Source organism: Callithrix jacchus, chromosome 9, assembly GCF_049354715.1.
Source record: "Callithrix jacchus isolate 240 chromosome 9, calJac240_pri, whole genome shotgun sequence".
In the NCBI taxonomy this organism is placed as follows: domain Eukaryota; kingdom Metazoa; phylum Chordata; class Mammalia; order Primates; family Cebidae; genus Callithrix; species Callithrix jacchus.
Genome location: NC_133510.1, coordinates 41,679,373 through 41,704,816, shown reverse-complemented (window position 1 = coordinate 41,704,816; position 25,444 = coordinate 41,679,373). Strand labels below are relative to the sequence as shown.

Here is a 25,444-nt window from a genome sequence, read left to right as displayed (position 1 = left end):
AAAAAGAAGGAGGGGACTGAAAATACATGTCTATTTTATGCTATAAGAAATGTTCTCTTAAGAGCCTGTCTCACAAGCCTCTGTAATATTCTAACAGATATTAAAACAGAATAGTTAGGATGACCAAATGGCTCCATATTGAGTGCAGAGATCTCAGACCACTAGCAATTCCTCAAAAAAATATTATAAGTAAGTAGTAATAAAAACAGCAAATATCATACTTTGTTCTTGATTGATTCTGTGCCAAAGTGATAAAGAACATATCAATGGCCAATTATGGCCCATGTTTGTTTAAAGGCTATCTACACTACACAGAGATTATTAGAGTGAGAAAATTAGGCTTTTAATTTCTGTCCAAAAGAAACTGACCTAGAGATTGGTTGTTCAATATGAATTTACAAGTTAAACCATTAGTACAAAAATCTGTATAACAGTAATTTATACAAGTAACAATGACATTGAAAAAAACTACTGTGTGAAACAATTACCTGCTCAGCCAATAATGAAGCTAAACTTGAATATGCATCTGCAAACTCCGGACCATATTTAATGGAATCCTTCAGTAAGGTGATAGCTTCTTCCTTTTTCTCCTGGGACCTATAGATAATAATGGAGGGATGGGGGAGAACATCTTTTAATAACACTTTGTTTCAATCCTCTGATTAGACTCTAAAAATCTCATTTCTTTTAGCAAAGGTTAGCTGATTCACTCTGGATTTTATTGCATATCAATTAAAATAGACAGTCTCAGGGTGCTAACAGTTTCTTTCTGTCTCTGAATTCTCCATGGAAAGAGAGGTAAAGATGTAAATTACACTTCAGGTTATCCACTTTTTTCTACCTTCTATTTCCTGTGGTGTATTTTTCTTTTCTTTTCTTTTTCTTTCTTTTCTTTTTTTTTTTTTTTTTTTTTTTTTGAGACAGAGTTTCTCTCTTGTTGCCCAGGCTGGAGTGCAACGGCCGGATGTTGGGTCACTGCAACCTCTGCCACCCAGGTTCAAGTGATTCTTCTGCTTCAGCCTCCTTTGTAGCTGGGATTACAGGAGCCTACCACCACGCCCAGCTAACATTTTGTATTTTCAGTAGAGATGGGGTTTCACTATGTTGGCCAGGATGGTCTCGATCTCCTGACCTCAGGCCATGTACCCGCCTCAGCCTCCCAAAATGCTGGAATTACAGGTGTGAGCCACTGTGCCTGGCTTGCTGCGCACTTTTTGAGAGTTATATTCAATATTTTGCAGGTTTATTAGTGAGAACAATTTTGGAGCAATGTCTGGGTGGCATGAGAGCCAGTTTACAGTTATATGAAGATATGTGGGTCTCTGTAGTACTGGTCACACCATGCAGGCTGAGCCCCTAAGTGTGGCTGTACCTACCAGGTACAAATCAGGCCAAACTGCCAATGCTAATCTTTGATTTTATATCTAAGAGAGAAAATATTCCATACATAATTTATGAAATTAGAGATCACTGTGTCCACCGGCTGGTAAAGAATAATGAGACATTTTATCATCATATTTTTACTAAAAATTGAAGCTAATTCAGTCTTCCTCATTTAATTCTTCTCCCAGTGATGATAGTTCCTTTTAAAGAAGAATCAAGGCCCAAAAGTCATGACCATTTCATTGGGTTAAAATTCTCTTTCCTGTTAGACAAAGTTCTCTTTCCTGTTAAATCCAATGAGGAGACATTGGGTCATTATCCTGATATCAATGTCTTTGGGACCAAAAATGTACAGTACTAGAAGTGATTGAGTTTGCTATTAATACATTCCACAGATACTGGTCTTTCATTAAGTGCTAGACATTGTGATTCTGCAGTGAAGAAGGAAATCCTTTGAACTATAGCAAGCACACAGCCTCAACGTCCCCTCATCTTTAACAGTTACCAATATACAGTTGTGTGCTTATGTTTTTACTATGCATTGATTTAGCAATGACTATGTACCATATGCTCTCATATCTCTTCACATAACATTTAATGCATTTCTTATAACAATCACGTATGATAGATATTATTGTTCTATTATTACACTCATTTTTCGAATGAGAAATTTTCAATTCAGGAAAGTCAAGTTATTCTGAGTGCTCTTCCATCATACTATATCTGCTGATTCTAACTTCTTAGAAATCCACCCCAAATGATCTTTCTACTCAAAGTGTGATTCATAGACCAGTTTAGACAACATCACCTGAGAGTATGTGAGAAATGCAGAATATCTCAGGCCCCATCCAGAACTACTGAATTGGGTCCTACAGTTTCAAAAGATTCCCAAGTGATCTGTATGCATGCTGAAATTTCAGCAGAATTGTCCCATTAGGTATCAAAGGCAGCTGATAGTAGCTCCTGATACAATCCCTTCCATCCTCCACATCCCACACCCACAGCTCCAGTTTCTGAGTATTAAGTTATGTAGAGGGAAAACTAATATTCACTAGATAAGTTTGAGTTCTTAGGTGTTAGAAGCAATAAAGCAATAAGGTGGCACAAGGCAATTTCAACTAGCAGGGAGTTTCCTATTACAGACCTTGGGGAATAAATGCCATGCTTCCAACCTAGACCTTGGATTTAACAATTCAAGTAAGCAAATATTTATCATTATCTGTTATATGTCAAGTACTTAGCTGTTTCGCAGGGGAGGTGGCAGTCCACCTTATCAGGGTCTATCTAATTCCTAATGTGCTCTTCTCCATGCAAAGTCCTGTCCTTGAGAACAGGTATAACATCTGTGCCCTTAAGTGGATTGTCTTTGGATGGCTTACAAGTTAATTAATTCCTCAGTGATTTATTATCGATTCACTCATTTCATTGACAAACATTTAAAGAGTACGAGCAATACTCCATGCAAGTCCACTATGTTTACATACACTCAAGTTTCTATTCTAAAATATACCTTGATGTAATTCTTCCATTAGCACGTGTTTTAAATAAAATACATTTTTGAATCCTACTAATTTGGCTATTGGTTTTATGGTTAGCAGATCTCTTCCTCCAAAAATTCATAAATCTTTAATAACATTAATTTGGAAATCCTCTGAAAGTTCAAAGAAAAATTCAGACTTTGAAAAGTAAGGCTGAAAATTAAGTCCCTTGGGACATAATTTAGCTTAGATATTCTTCAAATTGGCAGAGAAAAGAAAAAAAAAACCCACAACATCTTCATAGCAATGATTTAATTGTTTTCATATGTCATGACTCACATCAGTTAGAATAGAAACTTAGATCTTTTGCATATGAACTCAGTAAGATGATCACCCAATACAGTCCAAGAACCTAAATGCTTGAGGTTGTCCATGAACATTCATGTGACACAATAGAAAGATTATCATCAAAGTTATTCACCAAGAACCCAAATTCTTGCTAAAAAACATCATCTCTAAAAAATCCTGTGAGACAATTGCTACAAAGAGAATGAAGTACCTAGGAATACAACTAACAAAGAACGTAAGGGACCTCTTCAAGAACTACAAACAACTGCTCAACGAAATAAGAGAGGACATCAACAGATAGAGAAACATTCCATGTTCATAATTAGGAAGAATCAACATCATGAAAATGACCATACTGCCCAAAGTAATTTACAGATTCAATGCTATCCTCATCAAGCTACCAATGACCTTCTTCACAGAACTGGAAAAAACCACCTTAAACTTCATATGGAACCAAAAGTGAGCCTGCATAGCCAAGTCAATTCTAAGCAAAAAGAACAAAGCAGGAGGCATCACACTACCGGACTTCAAACTATACTACAAGGCTATAGTAATCAAAACAGCATGGTACTGATACCAAAATAGAGATATAGACCAAAGGAACAGAACAGAGGCCTTGGAGGCAACACAACACATCTACAACCATCCAATCTTTGACAAACCTGACAAAAACAAGCAATGGGGAAAGGATTCCCTGTTTAATAAATGGTGTTAGGAAAACTGGCTAGCCATGTGCAGAAAGCAGAAACTGGACCCCTTCCTGACACCTTACACTAAAATTAACTCCAGATGGATTAAAGACTTAAACATAAGACCTGGCACCATAAAAACCCTAGAAGAAAATCTAGGCAAAACCATTCAGGGCATAGGCATAGGCAAGGACTTCATGACCAAAACACCAAAAGCACTGGCAACAAAAGCCAAAATAGACAAATGGGACCTAATCAAACTCCACAGCTTCTGCATGGCAAAAACAAAAAACAAAAAACAGTCATTAGAGTGAATCAGCAACCAACAGAATGGGAAAAAATTTTTGCAGTCTACCCATCTGACATAGGGCTAATATCCAAAATCTACAAAATCTACAAAAAACTAAAACAGATTTATAAGAAAAAAACAAATAAGCCCATTCAAAAGTGGGTGAAGGATATGAGCAGACACTTTACAAAAGAAGACATACATGAAGCCAACAAACATGAAAAAATGCTTATCATCACTGGTCATCAGAGAGATGCAAATCAAAACCACATTGAGATACCATCTCATGCCAGTTAGAATGACAATCATTAAAAAATCTGGAGACAACAGATGCTGGAGAGGATGTGGAGAAATTGGAACACTTTTACACTGTTTGTGGGAGTGTAAATTAGTTCACCCATTGTGACAGTGTGGCGATTCCTCAAGGACCTAGAAATAGAAATTCCATTTGACCCAGCAATTCCATTACTGGATATATATCCAAAGGGTTATAAATTGTTCTGCTATAAGGACACATGCACACAAATGTTCATTGCAGCACAGTTTACAATAGCAAAGACCTGGAACCAACTCAAATGCTTATTGATGATAGACTGGACAGGGAAAATGTGGCACATATACACCATGGAATATTATGCAGCCATCAAAAACGATGAGTTTGTATCCTTTGTAGGGACATGGATGAACCTGGAAACCATCATTCTCAGCAAACTGACACAAGAACAGAAAATCAAACACTGCATGTTATCCTCATAGGTGGGTGTTGAACAATGAGAACACATGGACACAGGGAGGGGAGCATCACACACTGGGGTCTGTCATGGGGAAATAGGGGAGGGACAGCAGGGGGTGGGGAGTTGGGGAGAGAGAGCATGGGGAGAAATGCCAGATATAGGTGATGAGGAGGAAGGCAGCAAATCACACTGCCATGTGTGTACCTATGCAACTATCTTGCATTTTCTTCACATGTACCCACAAACCTAAAATGCAATAAAAAAATCCTGTGAGAAATGAACAGACTTTAAGAAAAACACCTCATCATGTAATTAATTTAGTATGTGAGTATTACAACATGTAAAGACTCCGCAGAGAGGACATTTCTTCTTGGCTGTGTACTCCTGGATGATTCTCCTTTTGCTTGGGAGCCGCTGAGTGTCATTAAGCACCAATCAGTCAGGCTAACAAACATCACGTGCCACCTTTAAATTCTTTGTAAAGAAAGCCAATAAGTTGGAGACCGATCCAAGATGGCCGATCGCTAACATCTCGGGACTGCAGCTCTCAGTGAAGGCGCAGAGAACTAGAAGACGCCACACTTTCAGACAAATTCTGGTCGCTCACAGAGCAGAAGATCCCCAGTGGAGGAATCACATGGGTCGCCAGCGCGACTTTCGTGGCTGGTACAGTGGTTCTGCTGGCGCCTCCGCACCGCAGCTCTCAGAGCAGAGTAAACAGGTTTGGAGGACCCACAAGGGCCCCCAGCACGACACCAGAGCCCAACGCGGCAGCTGTGACGGCACCTCCGTGCGGCAGCGCTCGGCACAGAGTAAACGGGACCGGCTCCCCTTCTGACCGAGGTTTGGAGCCCTGGGAAGGCAGAGTCGCCCACTACGGACACAGGAAGGAAGCCAGACAAGAGAATCCTGGGCAGAAAAGCACCATCAGTTTTAACGCAGCTGCTCTGGCCCTGGGAACTAACAACCTGGACGCCCACTCAAGAGACCTAATCTGAAAGTTGGTAAATTCAAAGACCACAGGAGGATAAACTTACAGTGACGGGAAGAAACCAGTGTAAAAAAGCTGAGAATACTCAAAGTCAGAACGTCTGTCCCTCTAAAGAGGATCACAGTTCCACATGAACAATGGAACAAGGCTTGATGGAGAACGAGCACATCCCAATGCTAGAATATCGCTTCAGGGAATGGATAATAACAAACTTCGGTGAGTTAAAAGAACATGTTGTAGCCCAACGTAAAGAAACTAGGAACTTTGAAAAAACGTTTGATGAAATCCTATTGAGAATAGACAACTTAGAGAGGAGTATGAGTGAATTAATGGAACTGAAGAATACAATACAGGAACTCTGAGAAGTATGCACAGGTTTAAACACTCGAATTGTTCAAGCAGAAGAAGGGATATCAGAGGTCAAAGTCCAACTTAATGAAATAAAATGCGAATAAAAGATTAGAGAAAAAAGGATAGAAAGGAATGAGCAAAGTCTCCAAGAAATGTGGGACCATGTGAAAAGACCAAATCTACATTTGATAGGTGTATCTGAATGCGACGGAGAGAATGAATCCAAGATGGAAAATACCCTTCAGGAAATTATTCAGGAAATTTTTCCGAAACTAGCAAAACAGGTCAATATTCAACCCCAGGTAATACAGAGAACACCACAAAGATATTCCTCAAGAAGAGCAACCTCAAGGCACATAATCGTTAGATTCACTAGGGCTGAAATGAAGGAGAAAATACTAAGGGCAGCCAGAGAGAAAGGTCAGGTTACCCACAAAGGCAAGCCTATCAGACTTACAGCAGATCTCTCAGCAGAAACTCTACAAGCCAGAAGAGAGTGGGGGCCAATATTCAACATCCTCAAAGAACAGAACCTTCAGCCCAGAATTTCACATCCAGCCAAACTAAGCTTCACAACTGAAGGAAAAATAAAATCTTTTACGAACAAGCAAGAACTCAGAGATTTTATTACCACCAGGCCTGCTTTACAAGAGCTTCTGAAAGAAGCATTACACACAGAAAGAAACAACCAGTATCAGCTCTTCTAAAAATATACCAAAAAGTAAAGAGCACCAACATAAAGAAGAATTTCCACCAACAAATGGATAAAACAGCCAGTTAACATCAAAGGGCAGTAACCCTAAATTTAAATCGACTAAATCCCCCAATCAAAAGACACAGCCAAAACCCAACGGCATGTTACGTCCAGACCTGTTTCACAGGCAAGGATACACAAAGACTCAAAACAAAGGGATGGAGAAAGATTTACCAACCAAATGGAGAGCAAAAATAAATAAATAAATAAAAATCAGGAGTTGCAATTCTCATATCGGATAAAATAGATTTTAAAGCAATAAAGATATAGTGGTAAAAGGATCAATGCAACAACAAGAGCTAATGATCCTAACACCCAGATACATAGAGACTTACATACAATGAGACAGAAAATTAATGAGGATATCAAGGACTTGAACTCAGATCCGGAACAAGTAAACTTAATAAATATTTATAGAGCTCTCCACTTTAAATACACAAAATAAACAGTCTAGTCAATACCACATCACACGTACTCATAGGTTTAAATGAAACATTGATTGGCCATTATTAATACCCATTTTTTTAAAGAATAAAGCAATATTTCCACTCACTCTCCCTCTTTCTCTTCCTCTTTCTTCCTCTCCTTTACTCATTTTTTTCTTCTTTCCTTCACTCAAAAAAAAAAAAAAAAAAAAAAAGAAAGCCAATAAGTTGATAAGTGGTGATTTGTTACTGTTTCTAAAAGGGAGAGGATTGAAGAGAATGTTTCTTCTATAGTCTCTCTTGCTCACCCCTTGATGGGAGCTTATGGAATAGGTATGGCTTTGACACAATAAGGTAGAGAAGATAATTCACCTAATAAACTTTCCTTGATTATGTAGTAATGTGTTTATTATGTGAGATTGAATCTTCATTTCAAATTGTTTCTGATGTTAGTAACATCCCTTTTTCATATCTGCATTATAACATATAACACGTTTCTCTAAAAACTATCCCGTATTAAAAATCAGTCCTATAGTTGTATTGAATGATTACAGTTGTACTCAGCACCTTACTCAGTTTTGCTTGCTAATACCTTGGTTCACACATCTGTTTAGTTCCCTCATTCTTCTCCTTTTATTACGTACCGACAACTGAAAACTTTTTCTAGACCACTGCTTTCAACACATTCTCATATACAAAAAAATCTTTATTAATGTTCAACTACCTACAGATAAACTCTTAGGCTAAAATCCTCTACAAATGGTTCTGACCAGCATTGCAAACATACTCAGGTACGCATACTCCAGCAAAACCGGGTGGCCTTTGGCATCTATTCTGCAGAACCTAACAATAACATACTTCATTAACTGTCTTCACTGCACCTTAACAAATCACGGGATGTGCTTTAAAGAAGACTTTAGTGCTCTGAGGCTTGGCCACTTAATAGGATGCCTTCTATATGAATATGACAATTATCCAGATTTGAGAATTATGGATAGACTCCAACCTCAATTTACAGTAGTAAAGACTGGGATTCAGAGAGCTTTTATGATTGCCCTGCTCCTAAGCAAAAAGAAGAGACTAGGCCAGGTGCGGTGGCTCACACCTGTAATCCCAGCACTTTGGGAGGCCGAGGAGGGGAGATCATGAAGTCAGGAGTTTGAGACCAGCCTGGCCAATATGGTGAAACCCCATCTCTACTAAAAATACAAAAAGTAGCCAGGCATGTGAGCAGGTGCCTGTATCCCAGCTACACAGGAGGCTGAGGTAGGAGAATCACTTGAACCTGCGAGGCGGAGGTTGCAGTGAGCTGAGATGGTGCCACTGCACTCCAGTCTGGTGACAGAGCAAGACTCCATCTCAAAAAAAAAAAAAAAAGAAAAAAGAAGGGACTAACCCTAGGTCTTCTGCCTTTCAGCCTGCTGTTCCTGCCACACCACTTCACAGATGGCTTTTCCCTCCTTCCTATTAAACTCTGGTTCCCAGTGATACCTTCCCTGACTTGCCCAACTCAAAGCACCTAAAACCACATAACAAAACTAGAAGCATATATATACATACATATCACCTTTCTGATATTTCAGCCTTTTTTTCTATCATCATTAAAACATATATAGTAGGAAACTGCGACCTAGAAACCCCTTTCTGACCTCGACATTTTCCTTCTCCAAGGCCCTAGGGAAGCACATGTGGGGCATCTACGACTGCCTCTTGGGAGCAGGATCCAGGTCCATCTAACACTGACTGTGCCATGCAGACAAGCTTTTCCAGCAGCATGTTTCACAGTAGTTGTTTCCTGAACACTGACTCTCTGCCAAGGACCATGCTAAGTAATTTACTCTACTTCTCACTAAGCATTATACATTTGGCATAATTATCTCCCTTTCAAAGATTGAGACAAAAATACCAACCACCATCACCCCTAGAGAGCTCAAGTGATTTGTCCCCAATCACACAGCTTCGATAACACCCAGACTCTAATTTAGAATTTCAAATCTAGACTGTTCCATTGAGGCCACACTTGGCATTTCTGTGTTCACTCGCTTAAATGTTATACAATTTGTCTGTGACCACTAGGTTTTAAGTTCCTTCATAGGTGGAACCTACATCTTACTAATCTTATTTTTTTTTTTCCTATTCCAGAGACTAGAAAAGTGACTTGCATGGAGTAGAAATTGAGTAATTGCTGCATTCGTTTTTTTTTTTTTAATTAAACCAGAATTTTACTATTTATTTCTAGATCTTTGTAAATCTCCTTAAACAAGTTTTCCAATATTTGGGTAAAATGTGATGACAAAAAGTGACAATATGATTCCCCACGTTATGTTTTTGTTTCCACAATTCTCTAAGTATTATAGATGTGATCCTAAGAAAGACAGAGGCAGCCTATGGCTAACTTAGAACCATAAGAAAATCACAAGCACAGCATCCACAGACTGAAAATCTATTCCATAACAAGCATACTGCTAAGCAGCCTATCCACCTAACCACTATATGGTAGCTAAAAGCACAGACTCAAAAACAAGAAGGACTGGCTTCTGAAGCTACATCTACCACTTACCAGCTGTGTTTCTTGAGGCAAATTTTCAGACCCCCATGCATCTCAGGCACATGGTAGGTACTGTTTATGTTTTGGCTTTTATTATTATCTCATTTAATGTTTCTAAAAATCACCCATTGAAACCTATCTCCTCTATTCTTATTAATTTTTAAAACCCAGGAGAATGTGGTGTTTTTGACATAGTCTCTCTTAAATAATATCCTTCCACACTTCAAATCACTCATAAAAAGCTTAGGTTACACATCAGAATAATTTTTCTTTGTGTCTGACATCGCAATAGATGTTTAGTCCAATAATCATCATACCTAAATTCATATAGCATTGTATTACATATAATTGAGCCATTTAGACCAAGCTGACAGGTCGATTTCAAAGGGGGAAAATATTAAAATAACTTTTTTTTCCTCTAAACTGACCGAGTCCATGGGTTGTTTCTCTGAGTTATATTGTAAGGCCTAAGTTAACTAGCCATGACTGCTGAAAAATAGATAAAATCGAACATCAGTGTATATACCCTGTCCAATCAGGCATAGACACACTTTGATTTTGGAGTCACAGAAAGGAAAACTCTGAATCCCTTTAAGAACTCGTGATACTGAAGACACTAAGAACAACAAGGACTCTCAGGGCGTCTGGTAGGGGGTTCAACTGGCACCCATGGAACTCTTAGGGATCTCTGGATAGGTAAAAAGTGCAGGTAAGCATAAAACTGCTCGAGGATTCAGCATTATCACTGCCCTGCAGCATCTGGGATTTCCTTAGCTGCTAAACAGTGTTACCAGCTGACAACCGATAATAATCCTTTGTGATCTAAAATATTTTGTCTTTACTTCTCCCTTAGATCAATACTTCAGAAATCCTGGTGTGTAAAACCCTCCAGGTGTTTGGTAAAATGCAGAATGCCAGGACTGATAAGATTCAGCAGGTCTGGGTGGGGCCCAGGAATCATTAGGACTCTAAGCCTCTCAGGTGATTCTGCTTAGCATGGACGTTTTAGCCCACACTTTAAGAAACTCTGCCCTGGTTGCATGCAGGATTTGCCTGATCAATTGAACCTGCATAGGAGGCTAAATATAATAGGACACTGAAAGCTTAAAAAAAAAAAAAAAGAAAGAAACAAAACAATCAAACAAAAAAATGATAAAGAAGACTTCCGTGAGACAATCTGAGCGAAAGAGAAAGGTGGCACTGGCTGTTAATTTGCCCCAGCGAGAGATACTCCTAGTACCAGCAAATGTGTCGGGATGGGTTGGGCAGAGTGGAACTCTGGGGCAATACTGCTATTGGAAGAGGCAGTTTTCTCTCTCACAGGGGCTCTATGTGAATGTCTTCTATTGCATATCCAAGTCTTAGCTCCTGTGTTATCTGTCATAACACAAATAAAAGTCTCCTAATATTTTGCAGCAAAACTCAACTCTCTTATGTTTTCCCCAGGAACTTCCAAAAGACTACAAATTCCTGAGAATGTGTTCATGGGGCCAGTGACATCACCATTGATTTAATAAGAGAAACGTTAAGTAGAAATTAGATCTTGTTCAGAACGTGCAAATTTTGCCGTTAAACACTTGTATTTCACAGGGAATTTTCCCTTTGGTTACACAGCAGTGGGGCTGTTTTTCCTGTGTGTTAAGTAAAAACATTTGCATCATCTCATTTTCGTGGCTCCATGTCATGGCAGATATTTAGCAAAAGCAAAAAGGTTTTGTCGCATTTTTCTTTTAGTAATTAAGGACTGGGTACATTTGTCAATTTAGAAAAATTTTGGATTCCTGTCTAACATCTCGTGACATATTCACTTAAACCAAAAGCAGATGCTTGCTTTGAAAAAGTATTGACATTTGGGGAGAATGTAGGAAATGCCAGTAACAGAAATAAATGGATTTGGCCACCCTCTTGGCAGCAGTAAAGTTTCCCATTAACCACAGTGTGAACTTGGAATGCAGGGCAGACCTCTTAATTACTATTCCTTTGTCGGGGTGTTTGTTGTTCTTGGATTCAAAACTGATGTTCTTCACCAATGAAAAAGATCATGTTTTTGTTGTTTTTTTTTTTTTTTGGCATATTCACTATACCAGCTATTCTAAAAAACTGAATTGTGAAAGTCAAATTGTAAACGTCTGACTGAGAGAATCTTTACAGAGCATACATTTTTCTGCAGTTCTATCATTCCTGTACAGAAAGAAAAAATCAGATTATATTCTCTGTAGCTTCCTTTAGATGCAAGTTTACTAAGCACACCTGGGCAATACAGCATCTAGTTTAGTAGGGGCTCGCCCTAATTTTGCTGCTTGACCTTTTACAGAAGCCACAGGTAACTGTCTGGAGGACACAGATTCATATTATGTGGTTGTAAAGAATTTTTAAAAATGTTTTCACCAGATGCAGTGGCTCATGCCTGTAATCCCAGCACTTTGGGAGGCCAAGGTGGGCAGATCACCTGAGGTCAAGAGTTCGAGAACAGCCTGGCCAACATAGTAAAACCCCATTTCTACTAAAAATAAAAAAATTAGCTGGGCGTGGTGGTGGTGGTGGGGTGCCTGTAATCCCAGCTACTCAGGAGGCTGAGATAGGAGAATCACTTGAACCCGGGAGGCAGAGGTTGCAGTGAGCTGAGATTGCACCATTGCACTCCAGCCTGGGTGATAAGAGCAAAATTCTGTCTCAAAAAAAGTTTTCAATTCACAATTATACTCATTAGATAGGCTGGTGCAAAAGTAGTTAACATTCAGAGAACAGGACACTTGTCGCCCTCCCACCCCCCATCCTACCCTACTCCCACCTGGAAACTGAGAAATGGTAAGATAGAAAGCTCTACTAGTAGGGCATCAGAAATGGAGATGCAACTGTCTCTGTCTCTGTCTCTCTCTCTCTCTCTCTCTCTCTCTCTCTCTCTCTCTCTCTCTCTCTCTCTCACACACACACACACACACACAGCCCTCACACCAGACATGGCACAGAATAGGTCCTGAGGAAATGTTAGTCGTGAAGTCCTCTCCTTTGGTCATTTGGTGTCTACTGCCAGCTGGATGAGGTCACTGCTGTGCACCCAGGCAGCGGAACAGCTGCCCCGCTGTGCCTTCCTCCTGCATCTGCAGGGCTGCTTATGTGCACGGAGGTGGACTGGAATAAACTAGCCCCAAGCCAGCTTCACTTCAAAGTGTATGCAAATATATATGCTACATCCTTTCGGGATTGAGGGAAAGTGTAAAAACAACGCTCCCAGGTAGGGACCTAAAAGGGAAGGCAGCTGAGAAAAACTTAATTTAGTCAGGATTCATTTATCCCATTGCTAAAGGGATGCTTTGATGATGCAGTTTAATGCATGTCCCCAGGTTTAGGCTCAGACTTGTGGCTGTTTAAATCTCAGCTCTGCCCTTACCAGCTGAATGATGTGTTAGATGCTTCATCTCTAGGAGCCCCAGTGGCCAAAGAGAAATGTGCTTATTATTAAATAATCTCTACCTCTTTAGGTTCCTGTAAGGGTGGAATAAAAGGACGTGAGTGGTGTGCTTAGCAGAGTGTCTGGCACATAGAAGGAGACAATGAATGCTAGCTCCACTTGCTCCTTGCTCCTCTTCAGCAACATTCCCAGCTCGAATTTCTACCAGAAGCATCATGGGTGGGTTTTTTTTCAGTAGAGGCAGGATGCGATTACAATGCAAGTCCTTCCTCTGGAGAGAAAAGGAACTTTCAAGTTCTTCTCTGGTCTTTTTCTTATACTTCTCAGTTAAGAGACCAGAAACCTGTAGTCGTAGTTAAAACCACAGATTCTAGCAGCTAGAGAATTCTATAAGATCACATATTTTCACGCTTTGTTTCAAATAAATGGAGGCCAGGTGCAGTGGCTTATGCCTATAATCCCAGCACTTTGGGAGGCCGAGGCGGGCAGATCATTTGACATCAGGAGTTCAAGACCAGCCTGACTAACATGGTGAAACCTCATCTCTACTAAAAATACAAAAATGAGCTAGGCATCGTGTTGCATGCCTGTAGTCCCAGCTACTCAGGAGGCTGGGGCAGGAAAATTGCTAGAACCTGGGGAGCAGAGGTTGCAGTGAGCCGAGATTAGGCCACTAAACTTCAGTCTGGGCAACAGAGCAAGACTCTGCATCAAAACGAAAAAAAAAGAAAAAGAGAGAGCGAGAGAGATGGAAACTGAGTCTCAGCAAGGTTTAAATTCTCCCAAGCTGTTCAACTGCAGGGGTAGGAAATGCATTATCTACTTCTGATTCATTATTCATTTTATACCAAGAACCTGAGTTTCAAATTGAAAGTGAGAAATTATGTCCCCGGGCTGAGGATAATTAATAATAGCTAAAGCTTATTTTATCTTTAGCGGGTGCTAGGTCCTATGTTAAGGACTTACATGCATTACTGTATTTAGTACTCATGAGAGATGCAGTTACCAGTATTATTTCCATTTTATACATGAGTAGTTGGAGGTATTGCAAGCTAAAATCCTTTCCCAAGGTCACATGTAATTATGCAGTAGAACTGAGACTCAAACTCGCTAAGCTCTCCCAGCTCAGCTGCTAGTCTTGAGAAGACACAGGAGGTGGTGGTGGGGCAGCCTGATGCGGCAGAAAGCACTGGCGTCACAGTTTCCTGGCCCTCAACTCCTCACTTGATTCCTAGTCCTAGACAACTGGTGTGGGCAGGCTCATGAGACTTGAGAAGTGACGAGCAGACTGCCATTTAAGTGCCAGTTACTGTTGTCCCTGTCACTTGCAAAAGGAGGGTGGCCAGAAAGCTGAGGGCAGAGAGCCTTGTTATGCTGCCCGGCAGACAAGAGGCACAGCATGAAAACACTAAACTAAGGGAACTGGGCCCTGTTTAAGGAAGGTACAAATGGGTGGGAGGTTGGCTGGCAGAATTGCTAAGGAGTCACCAAGAAGGGAAGGGGCCTGACATCGTGCTTCCTGGGACACACCCTGCAGGCCACAGGCAGGGGTGGAACATGTGCATATTCTTCTTTCTGTCCTTCCTGTTTCTCTTCCTGCATACACAGAGCATTTTTAGATTTAAAAGCCTTTCAATCCTGTCTAACAGCCTATATGCCACGTTGAAGTGTCTACGTAAAGTTGATCTCCCACTGGGCTTTAGATAAAAAGTTCAAGTACTTGGTACCCTAAAGTAAGACAAATGTGTGCAGAAAGAAATTTCTGATATTTATCCACATTTCTCTTATTCTTTTAATTGAATAAGAGTAGTCCCAGCTACTCAGGAGGCTGAGGCAGGAGGATCACTTCAGCCCAGAAGTTTGGAAGTTTGAAGCTGTTGTGTGCCATAATCACACCTGTAAATAGCCAGTGCACTCCAGCTTTGGCAACATAGAGAGAACTTTTCTCTTAAAAAAAAATTCCTCTTTTACCTAGATTTTTTTTTTTGAGACAGAGTCTTGCCCTATTGCCCAGGCTGGAGTGCAATGGTGTGATCTCAGCTCACTGCAACTTCTGTCTCTCGGATTCAAGCGATTCTCCTGCCTCATCCTCCTGAGTAGCTGGGATTACAGATGCGCGCCACTACACCCAGATAATTTTTTAAATCTTTAGTAGAGATGGGGTTTCACCATGTTGACCAGGCTGGTCTCAAACTCCTGATCATGAGATCTGCCTGCCTCGGCCTCCCAAAGTGTTGGGATTACACGTGTGAGCCATCGTGCCTGGCCTTACCTATATCTTGAGTCATTCCAAAATTTATTCCTTTTTCACCTATACCTTGAGTCATCTCAAGTCTTTCAGGCAGCACAGGAGCTCAAGGGGACAAGATGACAAATGATTCCAGGAAAGTAATTTTCAGGACAGGGAAGACTACTGAAAACTCTTGTTCTCGACAAAGCAGTCTGGCCTGTTCAATTATCTTCTGTTAGAAATATTTATGCAAGGAAGGAAAATGATGACATTCCAATTCCTTCAAGAGAATGTAAACAAAAACCAGGGTGTTCCTCAAAGATTGCTCCCACCCACAGCACGTCCTGGATAGTTCTGTCTTCAGGTCTCAGCCGTGTTTACTGGAGTCATCACGAAAGGGTACTTTCCTTGCAAAGCACATGATGGATTTAAAACAATGCAAGCTCAACTCATTAGTAATCACAGCATAAATCAGTAGAGTTGCAGTGGGGGGGAGAGACTCACAAAAATACTTTAACCATTAGCAATTTGTTTACATACAAATAACTGCCAAATCTTGAGTAAGTAGGTGGACATTCTCCTTATTTCCCAGATAACATTTTGGACAGCCATGGACCATGAAATAAGAAAAATGTATATGAAGCCACATTTTCAATGAACTATAAAAGTTCTGAGTTTAAAACCTCAGCCATAGCCTCTCAAATGTAACCTGGCAGGTTAGTATTTCTCATACATTAACAAATAGTCAATCTGGCTGGGGTCTGGGTTTATACAGAAAGGAAGAGGAGTGAAGAATAAGGAGGAAGGTGGTAGGACTATGGAAACCCTTAATGCTAAGAGTTGAACTCTATGTGTGTATGCAATGGATATAAAGTGAATTTCTTAGCTGTCCCTAAATTTATAGGGAGAGTGGAAGAGCAGATGTTGGATTTAGAAGAGCAAAATAATGCACTATGATAGAAGCAATGAAATAAAGAGCTTCAAAATCAAAAGGAGATCAACAGTGTCATGTTCTTCACTGCAGAGAAACTAAGGGAGTAACAGCTGACAGAGCAGCTGCATGCAGTAGACAGCTGTGTGAACAGGTGGGGATAAGGAGAATCACCAGACATTAACCATTCTTCTTGCTAATTTGATCAAAAGCAAGAAGTGAGGAGAACAACTGGAGGGAGTACCTCAACTGAGAAAGATCCCCTAGGGGGATCTGGGGCATGCTGAAGTTGTGGACTGGGGAGAATTTGAAGACCTAAGAGAGAGCCTATGATAATAGATGAGGGGAGAAATAGAATCAGAAACACGTGGATTTTACACTCATGACCACTAATGGCTAAAACACAGCACCAAATCTTCACAAGGTAGAGCAAATGAATCTTTCCCTATTGTTGACAGAGTGAAAAACAGCACAGTTAGTTTGGAAAACTGTTTCTCAACTGATGTGGTTTGGCAGTCTCCCCACCCAAATCTCATCTTGAATTGTAGCTCCCATAATCCCCACATGTTGTGGGAGGGACCCAGTGGGAGTTAACAGAATCATGGGGGCAGGTTTTTTCTCCATGTTGTTGCCATGATAGTGAATAAGTCTCATGGGATCTGATGGTTTTATAAAGGGAAGTTCCCCTGCACGCCCTCTCTTGCCTGCTGCCATGTAAGATGTGCCTTTGCTTCAGCTTCACCTTCCACCATGACTGTGGGGGCTCCTCAGCCATGTGAAACTGTGAATCCATTAAACCCCCTTTTCTTCATATATTACCCAGTCTCAGGTATGTGTTTATTAGCAATATGAGAACATACTAATACTATTTCTGAAAACATTAAAGAAACACTCACAATTGTATACCTACATATTTACCAAAAAATGAGCATACAACGATTGGGAAATGAATATTCACAACACCTTTATTTGTAATCACCCAAACCTGTAAACAAACCAAGTATCCACCCACAGTAAATGGATAAACAAATTATATTAGATTACTACGATAGAATACTACTCAGCAATAAAAAGCAATATGTAACAACATGGATAAGACTAAAAAATTGTGCTAAAGTGAAAGTATCCAGATGCCAAAAATACATACCAAATTATCACTTTAAAATAAAGTTCTAGGCCAAACTAATTTATCATTTAAAAATAATCAGAATAGTAATTGTCTCAGGGGATGGGGAAATTTACTGGATAGAGGTATGAGAGGTCTTTCTAGGGTGACAGAAATTGCCTCCGTTATTTTGGGAATAAATATAAGAGCACATAAAATTGTCAAAACTCATTGCACTGAACACTTAAGATTTGTGCATTTTAATACATGTTAGTTATGCCTCAATTAAAAAAAACACATAAACACAGGTGTAAACACTAGCCTCATGAAAAAGGCGAGATACTAATAAGTCTTTCTTCTATGGGAGAGCAAAATGAGGAGGAATCTGTGAACATGCAGGACATTTTGAGGTAGAAAGAAAGGGAGCTGTGAATGATCTGAATAGTCTAAGTAAAAGTAAGGGATGAGGCTGTCTCCTGGGTGTGACAGGGCACTGAAGAGGGGAGCAGAGGATACGTGCATTAGAGAAACAGGAGAAACAGATCTTACGGTCTATTATAAAAGACATAAGGAATGAATCTTCAACAGCTCTTATCCTTAATCCTAATTTTGTTTTCCATATAAGGATCCCATTCAACTCAGATTTATATTGTTTTTTCCTCTATCATTTGATAGACTGGATGACAGTCTACAGCCTACATTCTCTACAGGAGTGAAAATTCCTTCTTGGGGTGGGGATGGTGGTGGTGAATTGAATAGACATTACAATGGTTTGTAGTCTTTCCAAGCTCACTGCTATGTAACAATTCTTATCCTTGAGTATTTAATTGAGGAAAAAGATAATAAGAAAAATATCCTAAAATGCTCCTTAAAAGAGGTAAGTATGATCATGAAAAAAAAGTTGAGAAATATCAGTCTAGGGAAAGCAAAATACAGGTAGTGAAGTAACTTGGGTTGGCCTGGTCAGGCAGGTAAATGATGGTAAACGCATGAAAGAGTCTAAGTTGACATCATGTGCATTACTGAAACACATCAGATAAATTAGAGAAAGGATGACAAATTATGAACACAAAAATCAGACAGAAGAAAGGTTCTAATAGTGGTCAAATGCAGGGCTGGCAGGAAAGAGGGAGCAGGAGGAGAAGAGCACCTGTCATAGAAGGCATGTGGAGGCTCAAGCCTTACAGAAGCCAACTAAGCAGAGAGAGGAGCGAGGAGGTGGGAGGTCATAATCATGACTCCTTCAAAGTGTCAGCAGCAGTGAGAGAGTGGAGAAAAGGGAAGGGAGGACAGAGGTAAAATGTTAAGCTCAAAGAGGAACATTCCAGAGTTCAAGTGCCAGAGAATGACAAAGTCTACATAATTAAAAAGTCAGTGGCATGGCCATGTTGGCAAATGCCAAGGCAGAGCATAAATGGGGGGCCTTGGAGGGACAGAAGCACAGGAACTGTGCGATGGGTCTGTTTGCTGAAGAGGGCAGCATAGGTTGGTGAACAACGGAGAGTCACTCCCCTGGTGCTCAAGTCCCTGAGGACGATGGAAGAAGGTACAAGCAATTGTGAAATGGCAGTGATGAGGATGGTGTTAGGAGATGCTGGGCTGGGCTTTAATAGAGCAGGGGGAAAGAGCTGGAGAGAGACATACATGATTTGGACAAAGATGAAGGGGAGCAAGTGTAATGAGACTGGGACTAGAGATAAGTGAAGGTGGAGGGAACAGGTCACCACCACAGGGGTGGAGGGTGGGAAGTAGAATTTCATGCTAAGAGGAGAATGCAGAGAATACCCATCCAAAGCTGACATACTATTGTGGCAGTAAGGGTGTTGAAAAGTTTTGTTTTATCCATATGGCTGGCATTCTCTACTCTCTGGGGCTTCAGTTAAAAAATAGAGAAGGACTACCGTCTTGACTGTATCAACTTCCTTTTTATGAAATAAATGGTTGTGTGGCTAGTACCAAAGCTGTTAGGAAATATATCCCTAGCATTTAAAGATAATGGTTACCCTTCTGTCTCCTAATATTTTTTAGATATTCCATTTTCTAAAGGATCAGAATAAAGTAAAACAAGTGTAGGCTGTTATCAAATTCATCTTCCATATAGTTCAGTTATTGGACATTCCATTACATTTTCCTCTGAGTTTTGATTATAAGATTTATTGTAATACCTACATAACACTCATATTCTATTATGTGAATAAATGGCAGCTGTGGCAATAAGGTAGGTATGACCTGGTTCTTCATGAAGTTCTTTTTATATTCCATTTCAGTAATAAACTCCAGCAGCTATTTTAACTAAGCATTCACAGAAATATTTTTCCCCTATTCTGCATTTAAATATTCTATTATATTCTCTCAAGCCACCAGGGACTTTCGCTCTGTTCATCCATAAAGAGTTCATGCTAATCTTGCCTATTTTCTTTCTTCTTCCTTTTTTTTTTTTTTTTTTGACATTTTAAATTCTAAGCAAAGCCAACAAGAATTAATATAAATTAAGAATGCTGGCATGGAAAGCTGCTTCTTATCAACCTCTCACACTGTAAATGTGCTGCACAGCATCATAACACATTAGCTGCAAAGTCCAGTGAAATGCTCATAAAAGGGGCCAGATATGTTTGGATAACACTCAGTGAAGTCTACTGCTATGAATGGGTCTAAAGCCATCTGTCATAATTCCAAGAATTCAAATGAGTTGCTGTAAGATTGTCTGGATGCTCTGACAGAGTCACATCTTATTTAGAGCTTCTGGCCTGGACAAAGACTCATAGTTCTTGCAAAGTCAAGGTTATTAATAAACATCTGTGCTGCCCAATATAGTAGCCACAAATTACACGTGGCTACTGAACACTTGAAATACGGCTGGTCTAAGATGTGCTGTAAGTGTAAAGCACACATTGCATTCCAAAGATTTCATTTAAAAAAAAAAGAATGCATACCATCTCAGTAATATTTTCAATTATTTATGTTTAACATAAATAATTTTTTAAATGGTTGTAATATTCATTACATGCTAAAATAATAATTTGAATATATTAGGGTTAAATGAAGTCTATTATTAAAAATAACTTTACTTTTTAAAATGTTTTAAATTATGGCTACCTAAAAAATTGTAAATTACACGTATGGCTCTCATGTGTACTGGGCAGTGGTGCTGGAGGATGTAGCCCAGCCTGCAGGTGGGCCACAAGGAGGCAGTAGAGTGTGGTGGTTACAGGCAGAAGGGACAGGGCAGATCTTGGTTCCATTCTGTGTCTATTTCCTCATTATGGGACTTCCGCATGTTACTTATTTCTCCAAATCTTAGTTTCCTTATTCATCAAACAGGAATAATGATAGGGCTTCCTCTCAGGGATTATCAAATATAAACTCCTCACACCTAAAGGGATAACTTGGATTCTCAGAAGGAGCATTAAGTTGCAGATTACATAGAAAGGTACAATTTTTAAAGTTAACTCAATAACTCAAAAGTTAACTCAACAGAGGGATCAATGTTGTGTAGCTCTTAAAGTGAATAAATAGTAAAACACATTAAGTCAAACCAAATTTAAAGTGCTTTTATCCTCTTTTTGCTTTTGGCCCATTGCTATGGCTCAGAAATGTATTAAGGTATACAGAAATAAATGCTCAGTTATCTAAGTGCTATTTTCTGGGTCTCCTCTCTTTGTTACTTAGCAACATAACCTCAGGGTTATGTAAATCAAATTTGCTCTTTCTTTAAGAGAGTTGCAGGGTGATCCTTTCTCCCAAAAGGCAACTGCATGCCATTAAATAATTTAATGTTACGTAATGTTTGGATTGGAAAGCTATTTGGGCAGCATGGGTAATGGAAAGGGAACAGGAAAAGGAGTTCAAGGGCAGGGATTCAATCCTGGCTCTGCCACAGCCTGAGCCAAGGTCACACAAAACCTCTGAACCTTGGTTTCCTCTCCTGTAAAATGGGGATGAGGAAGGCAATATATCTCCTAACAGATTGTTTTAAAGATTAAATAATGAATATTAGAAGAACCTTATCTGTAAAGCTGACAGCATTTCAGTGTTAGCTCTTATCATTATTTTAATCTACCGGATTCTAAGCCTGACCTACACCCAGATACAGCCACTTTGCTCTATAGAGTACAAGGCAAGAGGAGGTAAACAAGGGTAACTTGTTTGGACCTCTGTTAACTTCCTAGGACCGTGTTTTCTCTTCTTTTCAATTCACTGTAAAGACTCACTGGAAGGGCGTCATTAAAAAAAAAAGGCATCCAGAAAACAGCGAAGTCTTATACAAATGTAAAGCGCTTTTGTTGACTTAGATCATCATCAATAATTAATTTTTACTAAAAAAGAGAGGGGGGATAATTATATGTTGGTTACCCAATAACTCCTTTTACTGTGAAAAGTAGCCATTGCCAAATTCCAAAATGCATTTTTAACTCACATGTACTAATTTAAGCTGTTAGCAGTGAAATGATCTGAATTGTAAAAGGAAAGTTAGAACAGCCATCTTTTGCTCAGGTCTTAGCAAAATAAAACTTATAAGAATATCTGCCATCATTTTCAAGCAGAGCCAAATTCAGCACCATATTATGATCGTAACCGTGGAATAGCATTCCTAACAAGAAATCTCATTTTGTAGCCAAGACTTTATATTTGGCTTCTATGGATGAAATACTCATTTGCAGGAATTTTGAAACTGGAGCTATATAATCTAGGTACCCCAAAAGACATTTACAGGATTTTACACAGACAGTATGTTATCTGGGCTCTTAATGAGAACAGATACAATGAGGACTCATGAAAACACAAGTTCTTAGAACTTGACATAAAGAAATATGTGCTCATAAAAACAGCAGAGTGAAATAACAGCATCATATTCACCTGTATTTAGCTATCTACAATAAATAGGACTAATTTTTGTCATGCTATTTGATTTGTTCTTTTTAAAAAGAGTCTCTTAGTACTAAATTATTTTTCTTCCACAGTTGTGTACTTCTCTTCATTATTAGTTGGTTTTCTTTCTTTCTTGTTTTTAATACATGGTTTTAACATCAGTGTTAGTAGGGATTTGGGCATGGAAAAAGACTGTTGAATGTTCTTACTTTTACCAAGACAAAAAGTAAGAAAAAGGAGAGTAGTATATTAAGGTAGGTCAAATAAAATTACAAATTATGGACTTAACAATAATTAAAATCTGTATTGTGCTATAATTACACAAAGAAGCAGGTCAGATACCATGGCTCACACCTATAATACCAATACTTTGGCTGAGGTAGATGGATTGCTTTAGCCCAGGAGTTTGACATTAGTCTGGGTGATATGGCAAAACCCCATCTCTAAAAAAAAAAAAAAAAAAAAAAAAAAAAAAAAAATTAGCCAGACATGGTTGGGCATGCCTACAGTCCCAGCTACTTGAACCCGGGAGGCAGAGGTTGCAGTAGCCATAATCACACCTCTGACCTCCAGACTGGGTAAATCAGCTAGACCCTGTCTCAATATATATATATAGACACACACACACACACACACACACACACACACACACACACACACATATATAAAGAAGCACACTGAATGTGTTTTATTTTCTAGTCTATATTCTCCTGATTCTTTCAGGTGCTCCTCTTATCCTATATAGGACCAATGTATTAGTCATACGGAAAGGAATACATTGGAAGAACTATGTCTCAGTGTACTGTGATTCAAATGTTGTCAATTTTTCAGCTCTAAAATTTATTCATGAAAAATTTCACATCGATTAATTTATTGTATATGTTACTGCTCCACAATCTACAAATGGTTTAGGATTCCGTTCCATCATTCTTTTTTTTTTTGAGACAGAGTCTCATTCTGTTGCCCAGGCTGGAGTACAATGGCAAGATCTCAGGTCACTGTAACTTCTGCCTCTCAGGCCCAAGAGATTCTTGTGCCTCAGCCTCCCAAGAAGCTGGGACTACAGGCACAAGTCACCATGCCCAGATAATTCATTTTGTTTTTGTTCTTTCTCTCTCTCTCTTTTCTTTCTTTACATTATACTTAATTTCGGGGATACAGGTGCAGAATGTACATGTTTGTTACACAGGTATACATGTGCCATGGTGATTTGCTGTATCCATCAATTTGTCATCTACATTAGGTATTTCTCCTAATACCATCCCTCCCCTAACTTCCACCCCCTGCTATCCCTCCCCTCTCTCCCCACCCCCCTGATACACCCCAGTGTGTGATGTTCCCCTCCATGTGCCCACATGTTCTAGTTGTTCAACTCCCACTTATGAGTGCGAACATGCGGTGTTTGGTTTTCTGTTTCTGTGTTAGTTTGCTGAGAATAATGGTTTCCAGCTTCATCCATGTCCCTGCAAAGGACATGAACTCATTTCTTTTTCTTGGTTGCATAATATTCCATGGTGTGTATATGCCACATTTTCTTTATCCAGCCTATCATTGATGGGCATTTGGGTTAGTTCCAAACCTTTGCTATTGTGAATAGTGCTGCAATAAACCTATACATGATGTGTCTTTATAGGAGAATGATTTATAATCCTTTGGGTATATACCCAATAATGGGATTGCTGGGTCTAATGGTATTTCTGGTTCTAGACCCTTGAGGAATCGCCACACTGTCTTCCACAATGGGTGAATTAATTTACATACCCACCAACCTTGATGTGCATCAGGGATATTGGCCTGAAATTGTTTTTTCCTGTTGTGTCTCTGCCAGGTTTTTGTATCAGGATGATGCTGGCCTCATAAAATAGTTAGGGAGGAGTCCTTCTTTTTCTATTGCTGGGTATAATTTTAGAAGGGATGGTACCAGCTCCTCTTTTTACCTCTGGTAGAATTCGAGAGTGAATCCATCTAATCCTGGGCTTTTTTTGGTTGGCAGGCTATTCATTACTTCCTCAATTTCTAAATTTGTTATTGGTCTATTCAGGGATTCGGCTTCTTCCTAATTTAGTCTTGGGAGGGTGTATGTGTCCAGGAATGCATCCATTTCTTCTAGATTTTCTAATTTATTTGCTTAGAGGTATTTATAATACTCTCTGATGGTAGTTTGTATTTCTGTGGTATCAGTGGTGATATCCTCTTTACAATTTTTTATTGTGTCTATTCGATTCTTCTCTCTTTTCTTCTTTATTAGTCTGGCTAGCAGTCTATCTATTTTGCTAATTACAAATTGATTTTTTTTAAGGGATTCTCATGTCTCTATCTCCTTCAGTTCTGCTCTGATCTTAGTTATTTCCTGTCTTTTGCTAGCTTCTGGATTTGTTTGTTGTTGCTTCTTTAGTTCTTTTAATTGCGATGTTAGGGTGTGGATTTTAGATCTTTCCTGCTTTCTCCTGTGGGTGTTCAGTGCTACAAATTTCCCTCTTAACACTGCTTTAGCTGTGTCCTAGAGATTCTGGTACATTGCGTCTTTGTTCCCATTGGTTTCAAACAACTTATTTATTTCTGCCTTAATTTCATTATTTACCCAGTAGTCATTCAAAAGCAGGTTGTTCAGTTTCCATGTAGTTGTGTGGTTTTGAGTGAGTTTCTTAATCCTGAGTTCTAATTTGATTACACTGTGGTCTGAGAGACTGTTTGTTATATTTCCATTCTTTTGCATCTGCTGAGGAGTGTTTTACTTCCAACTATGTAGACAATTTTAGAATAAGTGCTATCTGGTGATGAGAAAAAATGTATATTCTGTTGATTTGGGGTGGAGAGTTCTGTAGATGTCTATTAGGTCCACTTGGTCCAGATCTGAGTTCAAGTCATAAATATCCTTGTTAATTTTCTGCCTCATTGATCTAATAT

The 25,444-nt window shown here is 39.4% G+C and overlaps 1 protein-coding gene across 8 annotated transcripts in view; it reads right to left on the bottom strand.

The window, feature by feature from the left end:
* Positions 1 to 25,444, bottom strand: part of TMTC1 (transmembrane O-mannosyltransferase targeting cadherins 1) — a 309,327-nt gene that overhangs the window by 38,503 nt on the left and 245,380 nt on the right. For all 8 annotated transcript variants that reach the window (XM_035255934.3, XM_078339007.1, XM_078339008.1 and 5 more), the window contains one exon: positions 489 to 597. In XM_035255934.3, the coding sequence (XP_035111825.3) occupies positions 489 to 597 (109 nt within the window). The remainder of the gene's footprint in view (positions 1 to 488; positions 598 to 25,444) is intronic.